The sequence below is a fragment of the Colobus angolensis genome, unplaced genomic scaffold (assembly GCF_000951035.1).
Source record: "Colobus angolensis palliatus isolate OR3802 unplaced genomic scaffold, Cang.pa_1.0 Scaffold707, whole genome shotgun sequence".
Classification (NCBI taxonomy): Eukaryota; Metazoa; Chordata; class Mammalia; order Primates; family Cercopithecidae; genus Colobus; species Colobus angolensis.
In genome coordinates this window covers 224,554-236,373 of record NW_012120788.1, presented here as the reverse complement: position 1 = coordinate 236,373, position 11,820 = coordinate 224,554, and the positions used below count along the sequence as shown (strand labels likewise).

The window sequence follows — 11,820 nt, the reverse complement described above, 5'->3', positions numbered from 1 at the left end:
AGCTGCCGACGCCCATGCGCAGGTGAGGTTGGGAGGCGCGCGCCCGGCGGGGCTCAGAGGTCACGGCTCCAATGACAGCGGCGGGCGGAATGAATGGGAGCAGGGAGCACGTGCGTCGCGACACGGGGGCACACGGGGTAGCTCCGGGGTGGGACTCCAGAGCGGAGGGGTGCCCGCGGTGGGACGGAGCCGAGCGTTGGATTGAAGTAGGGACGCCCTACACGGGGGTGCAGAAAGCGATGTCTTGGGGATCCCGGGAGCGTTTGGGGCAGTGGAAAAAGCGGTGGTAGCCGGGTCCTGGGGGAAGCGCGGGAGCGATCAGATTGACCGCTGTGATATGGACAAGGTTAAGCCTGGAGAGCGGCTGCAGCTATTTACTTTCGAGTTGGGGGAAGACAGATCTTGCCGGAAATTTTAGAGTCAAAGGTGTTCAGAGCTCTCTCCGAGAAACGGAGGATCAAATCGGCCGCGGAATAGTCCGAAAAGGTCTTGTGGAGAATGCAGGGCTGGTACTAGGGTGGACCGGACCTTAGGTGTCCAGCAGTGGCTTCGGGAGGAGAGCATACCTAGATGGGGCTGGAATGGCACTGGAAGGAGAAAGGCCCGAGGCTGTCAGGAGGAGAGAAACCCTGGAGTCATCTAAAGTCAGAATCTCAGGGATAGCCCATTCTTTCAGGGTCTCCTCTGCTCCCTTTGGGTTCCAATCTCCTTTTTCTCCCCTTCTGGTCAGTTTAGCCCCTGTGAGCCCTTCTGTACTTTGTAATGATTCTCAGTGTGCCATGGGGTAGGCCCATGCTATTAGCATAACCGTGCAAAATCTGTGGACTCACTGTTATTTAAGTTTATTTGAATTTAGTACTTTTTAAATTCAGATTTTGTGTCCGTGTTCTCATCAAACATAATTTCCCAGTATGAAATATGTAACACTTATAAATATCTACTTTGTACCAAAGTGGATGCATATCACAAATTATCCAAAACGAGGCTTGCGCCAGTTGCAGTGGCTCACACCTGTAATCCCAGCGCTTTGGGAGGCTGAGGTGGAAGAATCGGTTGAGGCCAGGAGTCTGGGGCCAACCTAGGCAACATGGCGAGACTCTGTCTCTACAAAAAATAGAAAAAAATCCACCAACTGTGGTGGTGCATGCCTGTTAGTCCGAGCTACTCAGGAGCCTGAGGGAGGAGGATCGTTGGATTTCAGGAGTTCAAGATTACAGTGAGCTATTTATTATGATAGTGCCAATGCACTCCAGCCTGGGCAACAGTGTGAGACCCTATCTCTAAAAAATCAAAAGCAAAAAAGACATTTGGAGACCAAATGGCAGCTGGGCAACTAGACAAGGCTAGACAGTAAAGAGAACAGAATGGGGGGGTGAGGGGGACGTGGGAAAAGAGGCTTAAAGGAGGAAGGTAGGCCTTGCTGGGATCCATTTCAGGACTGTTCTCTCCAGACTTCAGACATTTCTAGTTCCACAGATGAAACCAGTATTTGAAGAGATGGGTACATCCACCCTCTTATGCCACTACATGCTTTTTTTTTTTTTTTTTTTTGTTTTGACACAGAGTCTCACTCTGTCTCCCAGGCTGGAGTGCAGTGGCGGAATCTCGGCCCACTGCAACCTCCACCTCCCAGGTTCAAGCAATTCTCCTGCTTCAGACTCCCAAGTAGCTGGGATTACAGGCCTACACCACTACGCCCAGCTAATTTTTGTATTTTTAGTAGAGTTGGGGTTTCACCGTGTTGCCCAGGCTGGTCTGGAACTCCTGACCTCAAGTGATCCACCCCCCTCAGCCTCCCAAAGTGCTGGAATTATAGGCATGAGCCACCACACCTGGCCTGACACTTCTTTTGAAAAAAATTTCATGCCCACCAAGGAACCTTAGCCAGGGAAGGTGTGCTTTTCTGGAGAGAATATGCTTTATGGCCTCCCCGTCTGCCCAAATGATGACAAGGAGGGATTGTGTAGACTCGTGATGCCAAGACCATGTATTTCTGATGTGTGTGTGTCAGTGATGCTTTTCACTGTACGTTAACATGTTAGCATTCTGGTGTCTGCCTCAAGCATGTATGTTTTGGTTTCTTCAGGTCCTGATAGTCCTTGGGGACACAGAACTACAATAACTAAGCCACAGGGACAAATAGCAGCAATAATTAAGCCAAGTCTTGCTCTCCACCAGAGCTACTACCTCCTAATGGTTGTACATTTTCCTGACTTCACTAGTAGTGTGAACAAATACTGTAATAGGATAAAAACCAGTGTGCATGTGATCATGCCAAATCGCTTCTCAGTGTATCTTTGATTTTTTTTTTTTAATTTTTTTTTTAGGGATGGGGACTTTCTGTGTTGGCCGGATTGGTCTTGAACTCTTGGACTCAAGCAATCCCCCATGCTTGAGGATTGGCACACGGCTAGGTCTTTGATTCTTACCTAGCACTTTCTCTTTGGCTGAGTGTGGTGACTCACGCCTGTAATCCCAACACTTTGGGAGGTCGAGACAGGAGAATTGCTTTTGCTCAAGAGTTCCAGACCAGCCTGGGCAACTTAGTGAGACCTCCTGATATGGTTTGGCTGTGTGTCCCCACCCACATCTGTCTCGAATTGTAATCCCCAGTTACAACTGGGGACCAGGGAGGGTCAAGGGAGAGACCAGGTAGAGGTAATTGGATCATGGGGGTGGATTTCCCCATGCTGTTCTCATGATAGGGAGTTCTCACAAGATCTGATGGTTTCATAAGTGTTTGGTAGTTCCTCTTGTGTTCATTCTCTCTCCCGCCGCCTTGTGAAGAAGGTGCTTGTTTCTCCTCCTTCCCCATGATTATAAGTTTCTGAGGCCTCCCCAGCCATCCAGAACTGTGAGTCAATTAAACCTCTTTCCTATAATTATAAATTGTCCAGTCATGGGTAATTTCTTTATAGTGTGAGAACGGACCAATACAGATAATTGGTACCAAAGGAGTCAGCATTGATATAAGATTGGAAATTACTTTGGAACTGGGTAGCAAGCAGAGGTTGGAATAGTTTGGAGGGCTCAAGAAGAAAGGAAGATGTAGGAAAGTTTGTAACTTTCTAGAGACTTGTTGAATGGCTTTGACCAAAATGCTGAAAGTGATATGGACAATGAAGTCCAGGCTGAGGTGGTCTCAGATGGAGTTGAGGAACTTCCTGGGAATTGGGCAAAGGTCACTCTTGCTATGCTTTAGCAAAGAGACTGGTGGCATTTTGCCCCACCCTAGAGGTCAGTGGAACTTTGAGCTTTAGAGAGACGATCTGAAATTGGAACTTAAATTTAAAGGGGAAGCAGAGCATAAAAGTTTAAAGATGTGATAGAAAAGAATTTTCTGGGGAGGAATTCAAGCTGGCTACAGAAATTTGCATAAGTAACAAGGAGCCCAATGTTAATAGCCAAGAGAATGGGGAAAATGTCTCCAGGGCACGGCAGAGACCTTCTCTGCAGCCCCTCCCATCACAGGCCAGGAGGCCTAGGAGGGAAAATGGATTCATGGGCTGGGCCCAGGGCCCTGCTGCTCTGTGCAAGATCAGCCTTGGGACTTGGTGTCCTGCTTCCCAGCTGTAGCTAAAATGGGCCAAAGTACAGCTTGGGCCATTGCTTCAGAGGGTATAAGCCCCAAGCCTTGGTGGCTTCCATGTGCTGTTGAGCCTGCAGGTGCACAGAAGACAACAATTTGGGAACTTCTGCCTAGATTTCAGAGGATGTATGGAAACGCCTCAATGCATAGGCAGAAGTCTGCTGAAGGGGGAGAACCCTCTTAGAGAACCTCTGCTAGGACAGTGCAGAAGGGAAATGTGGGGTTGCTGCCCCCACACAGAGTTCCCGCTGGAGCACTGACTAATGGAGCTGTGAAAGGAGGGCCACCATCCTCTACACCCCAGAGTGGTAGATCCACCAACAGCTTCCACTGGGCACCTGGAAAAGCTGCAGGCACTCAATACCAGTCCATGAGAATAGTGGTGGGGGTTGAACCCTGCAAAGCCACAGAGGCAGTGCTACCCAAGTTCTTGGGAGCCCACCCTATGCATCAGTGTGACCTAGATGTGAGACATGGAGTCAAAGATCATTTTGGAGCTTTCAGTAATGACTGCCCTGCTGGGTTTGGACTTGCATGAGGCCTGTAAGCCCCTTTATTTTGGCCAGTTTCTACCATTTGGAATGGGAACATTTAACTAATGCCTGTACCCCCATTGTATCTTGGATGTAACTAACTTGTTTTTGATTTTACAGGTTCATAGGCGGAAGGGACTTGACTTGTTTCAGGTAAGACTTTGGACTTGGACTTTTGAGTTAAATGCTAGAATGAGTTAAGACTTTCGGAGACTGTTGGGAAGGAATGATTGGTTTTGAAAAGTGAGGATATGAGATTTGGGAGGAGCAAGGGGCAGAATGATACGGTTGGTTCTGTGTCTCTACCCAAATCTCATCTCGAAGTTTAATCCCCATGTGTCAAGGGAGGGCCTGTGTGGAGGCAATTGGATCATGGGGGCAGATTCCCCCATGCTGTTCTTGTTACAGTGAATTCTTATGAGATCTGACGGTTTTATGAGTGATTGGTAGTTCCTCCCGTGTTCATTCTCCTTCCTGCTGCCTAGTGAGAAGGTGCCTTGCTTTCCCTTTTCCTTCTGCCATGATTGTAAGTTTCTTGAGGCCTCCCCAGCCGTTTAGAACTGTGAGTCAATTACACCTCTTTCTTTTATAAATTACCCAGTCTTGGGTATTTCTTTATAGCAATGTGAAAATGTACTGATACACCTCGTGTCTACTAAAAATTTTAAAAATCAGCTAGGCGTTGTGGCATGTTCCCGTAGTCCCAGCCACTCAGGAGGCTGAGGTGGGAGGATGGCTTGAGCCCAGGAGATTGAGGCTGCAGTGAACTATGATTGCACCACTACACTCTAGCCTGGAAAAATAAAATAAAAGTAAATTCATGAGAGGCAAGGTTGACTTTCAGAGAGTGTATGAGGGAAAGGTAAGGAACAGAATCGGAATTAGAAAATGACTGTTGCCCTTCTCTTTTCATACTTCACTGCTCTTCTGAGCACTTCTAACCTCACATTGGAAAACTGCTCTAAAGTACCTTTAAAGCAGAAAATAGTAGCTTGATTGAATAGATATTGTATTAAATGTATGCTGTGTACTAGGCTCAGAGCTAAGAGCTTTATATATGCTCTCTAAATTAATCTCCACCTGTCTCCATGAGTGGGTATTATCAGAAAGACATCACAAAGTAACACAAATGTTGAGATTTGAACCGAGATCTGTCTTCCAAAGTCCATGCTACTAATAAATTTTAGGCCACTTGGTGGTAAAAAGCGCCCCCTGTACTAATGAGCTATGTAATTTTAATCCTTCAACCCAGATTAGAGTTCTCTAACTGAATAACTAAAACGTTATTCAGTTAGAATAGTTCAGTTAGTTATTATAACTAATCATAGTTATTTGGTCAAGTGCAGTGACTCACACCTGGAATTCCAGCACTTGGGGAGGCCATGGCAGGAGGATCACTTTTGCTCAGGATTTCTAATAATAATAACTCTTACTAGAGACCTGATAATAATTAATAAGTCTCTTACTGAAGAACTTTTACTCTTCCATTAAGATGCCCTTATTTATAAGTATTGTAATAAGATACTGAACTCATATGAATTAATTACCCAGGTAGACTGAAAGACATAGGTTGTCATATAAAGCATGAGGAAGGATTGTCCCTTTGTTTTCTTGTTACATTGTAATTGCCTGGGACGTCATGAAAGTTCTTACTGGTTTAATGAATACCTGATGCTGCCAGGGAAAGAATGAAACTCAGGCTAACTACTTTGACTGCTACCTGGCAAAGTCAACCTTCACTGTCATTGTAATATGGCTAGAGCGATACGTGTGCATTAGAGAAGAATCAGAAAATATCTACCAAAAGCAGGAATAAAACAAAACACCCCCACAATCCAGTTCATTCCAGAATAACTACGTCTAACACCCTGGTTTATGTGCTTTCAAACTCTGTTCTCCCATGTGTAATATCAAAATGTCCTGAGGTGGGTTGGTTTTTTTTGACAATATTTATCCAAAAGTACATTTCCAAAGTATGTTGAGGAACAAGAACTTAAAATAGACAGTGTTTGTATAAATACAAATTCCTTCCTTGCTATTGAAATCTTTTTCCTCTGACCAATCTTAGTTAAATGGAAGGAAATTGTTTTAAAACTACTTTTCAGGTCTGGAAAGATAGATATGAATATGGAAATTGACTTTCTTTGGGGGAAGGGAGGGACTGAAGATGGTTTTTATTTTCTCCTTTTTTCTTATTTATGTTTTCTGCAATGACAAGTATTTTGTAATAACGAAAGGAAACTTTTAGAATTATTCTTTCTCTAAAGTTTGCAATCTGCCTATAAATGGGTGATTAGAAGATAAAGATAATAATTATGGGGGTGTTTTCATCCAATGTTACAGTTTTTCAGGAATATTCTTACAAATTTCTTGACATTTTTATTTTATAGATACCCTATATTAATCTTGTGAAGCATTTAACATCTGCCTGTCCAAATGTATATAGTATATCACGGTAAGTTTACAGTCCATACTGCAACTACTAAACTTATCCATTTTTAAATTTATTGTTATTAAAAATTTTTTTTTGTGGCAATGGGGAGCTCACTGTGTTGCCCAGGCTGGTCTTGAACTGCTGGCCTCAAGCGATCCTCCCACCCTCAGCTTCCCAAAGTGCTGGGATTGCAGACATAAGCACCCGGCCTAAAATTGTTAATTATATTGCCTGTAAATTTCTATTCTAAATTATAGATCTCTGCCTGTTCAAAAAACAGGAATGTAATAAAGTTTGAGCTCAAAGCAGAACACAATGAACATAGTTTAGTTTATCTTTGAATTTGTGGGTTCTCAAGGTCCTATTTATAAAAGTGATCTATTGATCTGTCATTTAGCAAGAACAGAATTCCGTATGTTTTTCCAAATTATAATGACCTTTTCAGATTCATGATGAATTTCTAGCAAGTATTTGGGCTGAATTTTCCATATCTGAGTCTACTAAATATATATGTATATAAAACTTACTTGCAAATGAAGTCATGTGCATTTTTGCATGTCCCAGGTTTCATCACACAACCCCGGACAGTAAAACACACAGTGGTGAAAAATACACCGATCCTTTCAAACTCGGTTGGAGAGACTTGAAAGGTCTGTATGAGGACATTAGAAAGGTGAGTTTTTTATTCTGCTGTGATGTAATGTTTTAGCTTACCAAAACTTACTAAAATTTTATTTTATTTTTTATTATAATAATTTTTTTTTTTTGAGATGGAGTTTCACTGTGTCGCCCAGGGTTGAGTGCAGTGGTGCAATCTAAGCTCACTGCAACCCTTGCCTTCAGGGTTCATGCAATTCTCCTGCCTCAGCCTCCTCAGTAGCTGAGAGTATAGGCGTGCACCATCACGCCTGGGTAATTTTTGTATTTTTAGTGGAGATGGGGTTTTGCCATGTTGGCCAGGCTGGTCTTGAACTCCTGACCTCAGGTGACCTACCCGCGTTGGCCTTCCAAAGTGCTGGGATTACAAAAAAAAATGCAGGTTTTCAGATCTGTACAATGCAGTTTGCAGTCTTGATTCATGTATGGTTAAGTTTCAAATGTTTCTTGAGCAAGAACCACATGTGACCCAGTGCCAGGCAATCCATAAAGAGGTTATGGCAGGATTGTGAACCTGAAGAAAAAAAATGGTCCAGGTAGCTCATGTTTGTCCAATGAGTTATCCCACCTTTCCTCTTAAAACCCACCACCTCCCAGTGACTCCAGCTGTCTCTTCCTTATGTAATTCTGAATGTCATTGCCAGTCTGCCCCAAATATGGCTTTCTTCATTCAACTCTTTTTCCTGAAAACTTTCAGTAGTTCCCAACCTCACGTGGTTGGGCACGGTGGCTCCTGCCTGTAATCCCACCAATTTAGGAGGCCAAAGCAAGAGGACTGCTTAAGCCCAGGAGTTTGAGGCTGCAGTGAGCCATGATCCCACCATTGCACTCCAGCCTGAGTGACAGAGCAAGACATTTTTTCTGTCTTTAGAAAAAAATTGGCTGGGCACGGTGGCTCACACCTATAATCCTAGCACTTTGGGAGGCTGGGATCACTTGAGGTCAGGAGTTCAAGTGCCTGGCCAACATGGTGAAACTCTATCTCTACTAAAAATACAAAAATTAGGTGAGGGTGGTGGCATGCGCCTGTAATCCCCGCTACTTGAGAGGCTGAAGCAGGAGAATTGCTTGAACCCAGGAGGTGGAAACTCCATCTCTACTAAAAATACAAAAATTAGCTGGGGGTGGTGGCATGCGCCTGTAATCCCAGCTACTTGGGTGGCTGAAGCAGAAGACTTGCATGAACCCAGGAGGTGGAGGTTGCATTGAGCTGAGATCTCGCCACTGCACTCCAGCCTGGGTGACAGAGCAAGACTCTGCCTCAAAAAATAAATAAATACATAAATAAATAAAATAATAAAATGCTTCCCAGAAATGTCTGTATGCCCCCCTCAGCTTGGTCACCCTTTACAAGTCCCCACTTTTCTCCTTTCCTCCTCAAGTCCCCAGTACACTGATGACTGTGATATTCTGATGACAACATCACTTCCTGTTTCACAGACAATAGGGGCTGTGGAAGAAGAACTCCTTCAGCTCCTGTTCTGTCGCAATTGGCCAGCTTGCCTGCGCCTTCTCTGGCGATTGCCTGCTCTCATCCCACCCATGGAAGTCATGTCCCTTCCCTCTCTAGGGGCAGTCCCTTAGCCACTTGCGCAGTTCCTTAGGAACTTCCCCAGACATGGCCTCTCCCTCTGTCTGCAAACTTTCATTGGCATGTTCTCTTCTATATCCATTGGGTGTTCAGTTTCTTCACCTGCATTTTTAAAAGGCCCATCCACTGACCCAGTGCTTCACTCCCTCCCTTCCGTCACAGAATCTCCTGCCCTCTGCCTCTCTCCAGTGCCTTCAGTTTCCCTCCGCTATTGCACTGAGCGCGCCTTTTCAGCCTCTCCTCTGAAGCTGGTTTTGCTTGAGTCACTGATAGCTTCCCTGTGCTCAGTCCAATGGATGTGTTTCCAGCAGCAAATCTGTACAGGTTTGCAGCAACCTCAGTTCTTGCCTCCTCAGAAGACAGAATTCGACTGAGGGACCTAAGGCGGAAGGAGAGACCAGAGGCAAGTTTTAGAGCAGGAGAGGAAAGTGTAGAGCAGGAAGGGAAGGAAGTAAAGTACACTTGGAAGAGGGCCAAGCTGGTGACCTGAGAGATCAAGTGTGTGGTTTGAGGTTGGAATTTGGGTTTCAGATGTTGGCATACTTCCAGGGACTTGCATCCCGTCTCCCCGGATTCTTCTCTTGGGATGGGCTGCCCGCATGCGCAGTGACCCGCCAGTGTTGGTGGGGGGGAGCATGCTCAGTGTGGTTACCGGAGTTTTGCGCATGCTCACTTGAGGCATTCTTCCCATACCAGTCCCAGTGTTCCTAGAGGGACGTATACCAGTTAAGCTCTGCCGTTTTGCCTCTTAGTGTGCATGGTTGAGCCGACTCACCCAACTCCTGAGATCTTATTGGGAAGCTGATCACCAGTTTCAGGTTTTTCTATCTATTGAGAGACTGCCGTCCCTTGGCACCAGCTGTGACCAGTTAGTATTTTAGAGCCACAGTTAACAACTGCCTGACCATCACCTGAGGGTCGCCTGACCTTCCTGTTGTGGGTGGGGGAGCCCCCCCTGCCCTGCTCATACCTGACTAGCTGCCTGCTGTAGGAGACACTTCCTGGTTTTCTGACCATTGAGCACTATTGACTGTAAGTCCTCCTTGAAACATGGTTCCCTTCACGCTGCACTTTCTTCCTCCTCCTTGTCCTGAGAATGTTCTTCAGTTTATCACCTCCACCTCACTTGCTTTCATTCTACCATTCCCTGGGGTTCCATGGGCCCCCTCCTCTCTCTATTCTTTATATACCTGTGTCCATACTTACGTCTCCCAAATAATATCACTACTCCAGGTTGAATCACATCTCCCACACCCAGGTAGCTCACTGCTCACCGGGAACGCCGTGAGGTGGCCATGATGGTCTCAGACTTAACTCAGCTGAGACTCTACTTTTCCCCCACCAGTTGTTTGTTCTGCTGTTTTCCTGTTCCTTGGAGAATCTGGGAAGAACCCAGGACTTGTCCCTCTCCTTCCCCTCCATGTGCTTCTAGTCTTTCCTTTGTCAGTCCCCACTGCCACAGGCCAGGCAATTCCATGCCCCTCGTCCTTTCATTTGTGCTCTTCTCTTTCCTGTCTCAGCTTCCAAGGTGACGGCTTACCTGGGTGACAGCACCGCACCCATCACACTGTGTTGTGTCAACGGCAGTGATCGTTTTACTTCTCCCCAACTAGACCCTGAGCTCCTTGTAGGCAAGGCTTGTCTTACCTTTTTGACCTCTGTGTCTGTTACAGTGCCTGGCACTAAGTCGGTAATTGACTGAATTAACGATGGGCCCACTTTGTTGTGTTCACCTGTGCCAGGCTGAGGGTTCATTGGCTCCCACTGCGTCCGGGGGATACACTCTGACTTAGTCAAGCATGTCCTGGATTGGCAGATACAAGCGACACATACCTGTCAGCTGGAAGGCTCTCGCCCTCTTTGTGAATCAGAACCTTGTTTAGGCTTCTGATCCCACATTAAAGCCCATCTCCTCCATGAAATACTCAGTTTTTCTAGCCTGCACTGATCTCTTCCTTCCTTGAACTTTTAATGTGTTTAATGTATAGCACTGTTCATGCTACCACTGGATTCGTCATTGATTGTTTCATATTTGCAAAATGTTTCTCCAGTTCAATTGTAGGCTCCTTATAATCAGGCAGCCCATGCCTTATATGGGCTCTATGTGCTTACATGGGCGTCTATGAACCCTCAAAATGTCATTTGCTAAATAAAGGCCAAGCCAGATGGACTGAGCCCTGCTTCTTCTTGGCTGTGACCTTACTATCTTCCTGCCCCTCATAAACAGCTTTGCCCTGAGGAGTTTGAGGCTGCAGTGAGTTATGATCATGCCACTGCCCTGAGGGCTGGGTGACAGAGCAAGACCTTGTCTCTAAAACATTAAAAAATTTAAACAACGTTGCCACCCTACCCAGGACACCGACACCCCTGACCTGCTTCACAGGCTCCTGACAGCCACTGGCTTCCACCTTCCCCGTCTTTCTCCTCCCGCCTCCGTCTTTCAAGCTGCAAACCAGCCTCTGTTCCTTTCGCTGTCTGGCTGTCAATGAGCCCAGAGTCCCTTAGCCACCTAGTGCTTTCTTCCCTCTCCTGCTGTCTCTTGGAGTCTTCTGGTGTCTGATGCTATCAGCAGGGGCAGGTGGCAGTATCTGTTCTAGCACTCAGGCCACCTGGGGCTGATCCAGGCGTTGTTTATGTTCTAGCCTGCAGGACAGCCAGGTGGATGGCCCTGCAGCGTGGGAGCCTTGCCCACGGAGTGTTGAATTTCTCAATTGAAATGAATACACTTAAACCAAAGTTTTGTAGAAGAAATCTTGGCCAGCCACGGTGGCTCATGCCTATAATCCCAACACTTTGGGAGGCTGAGGCGGGTGGATCACCTGACGTCAGGAGTTTGAGACCAGCCTGGCCAACATGTTGAAACCCTGTTGTGGTGGATAATCTCAGCTACTTGGGAGGCTGAGGCAGGAGAATCGTGTGAACCCGGGAGGCGGAGATTGCAGTGAGCTGAGATTGCGCCATTGCACTCCAGTCTGGGCAACAAGAGCGAAACTCCATCTCAAAAAAAAAGAATCCT

The 11,820-nt window shown here is 46.1% G+C and overlaps 1 protein-coding gene across 1 annotated transcript in view; it reads left to right on the top strand.

Moving 5' to 3' along the window:
* Positions 1–62: 62 nt before the first annotated feature.
* LOC105501379 (decaprenyl-diphosphate synthase subunit 1) overlaps positions 63–11,820 on the top strand; it is a 50,469-nt gene continuing 38,711 nt past the window's right edge. Inside the window, exons 1-4 of the mRNA XM_011927291.1 lie at positions 63–137; positions 4,243–4,275; positions 6,513–6,577; positions 7,121–7,229. Of these exons, the coding sequence (XP_011782681.1) occupies positions 72–137; positions 4,243–4,275; positions 6,513–6,577; positions 7,121–7,229 (273 nt within the window). The 5' untranslated portion in view covers positions 63–71. The remainder of the gene's footprint in view (positions 138–4,242; positions 4,276–6,512; positions 6,578–7,120; positions 7,230–11,820) is intronic.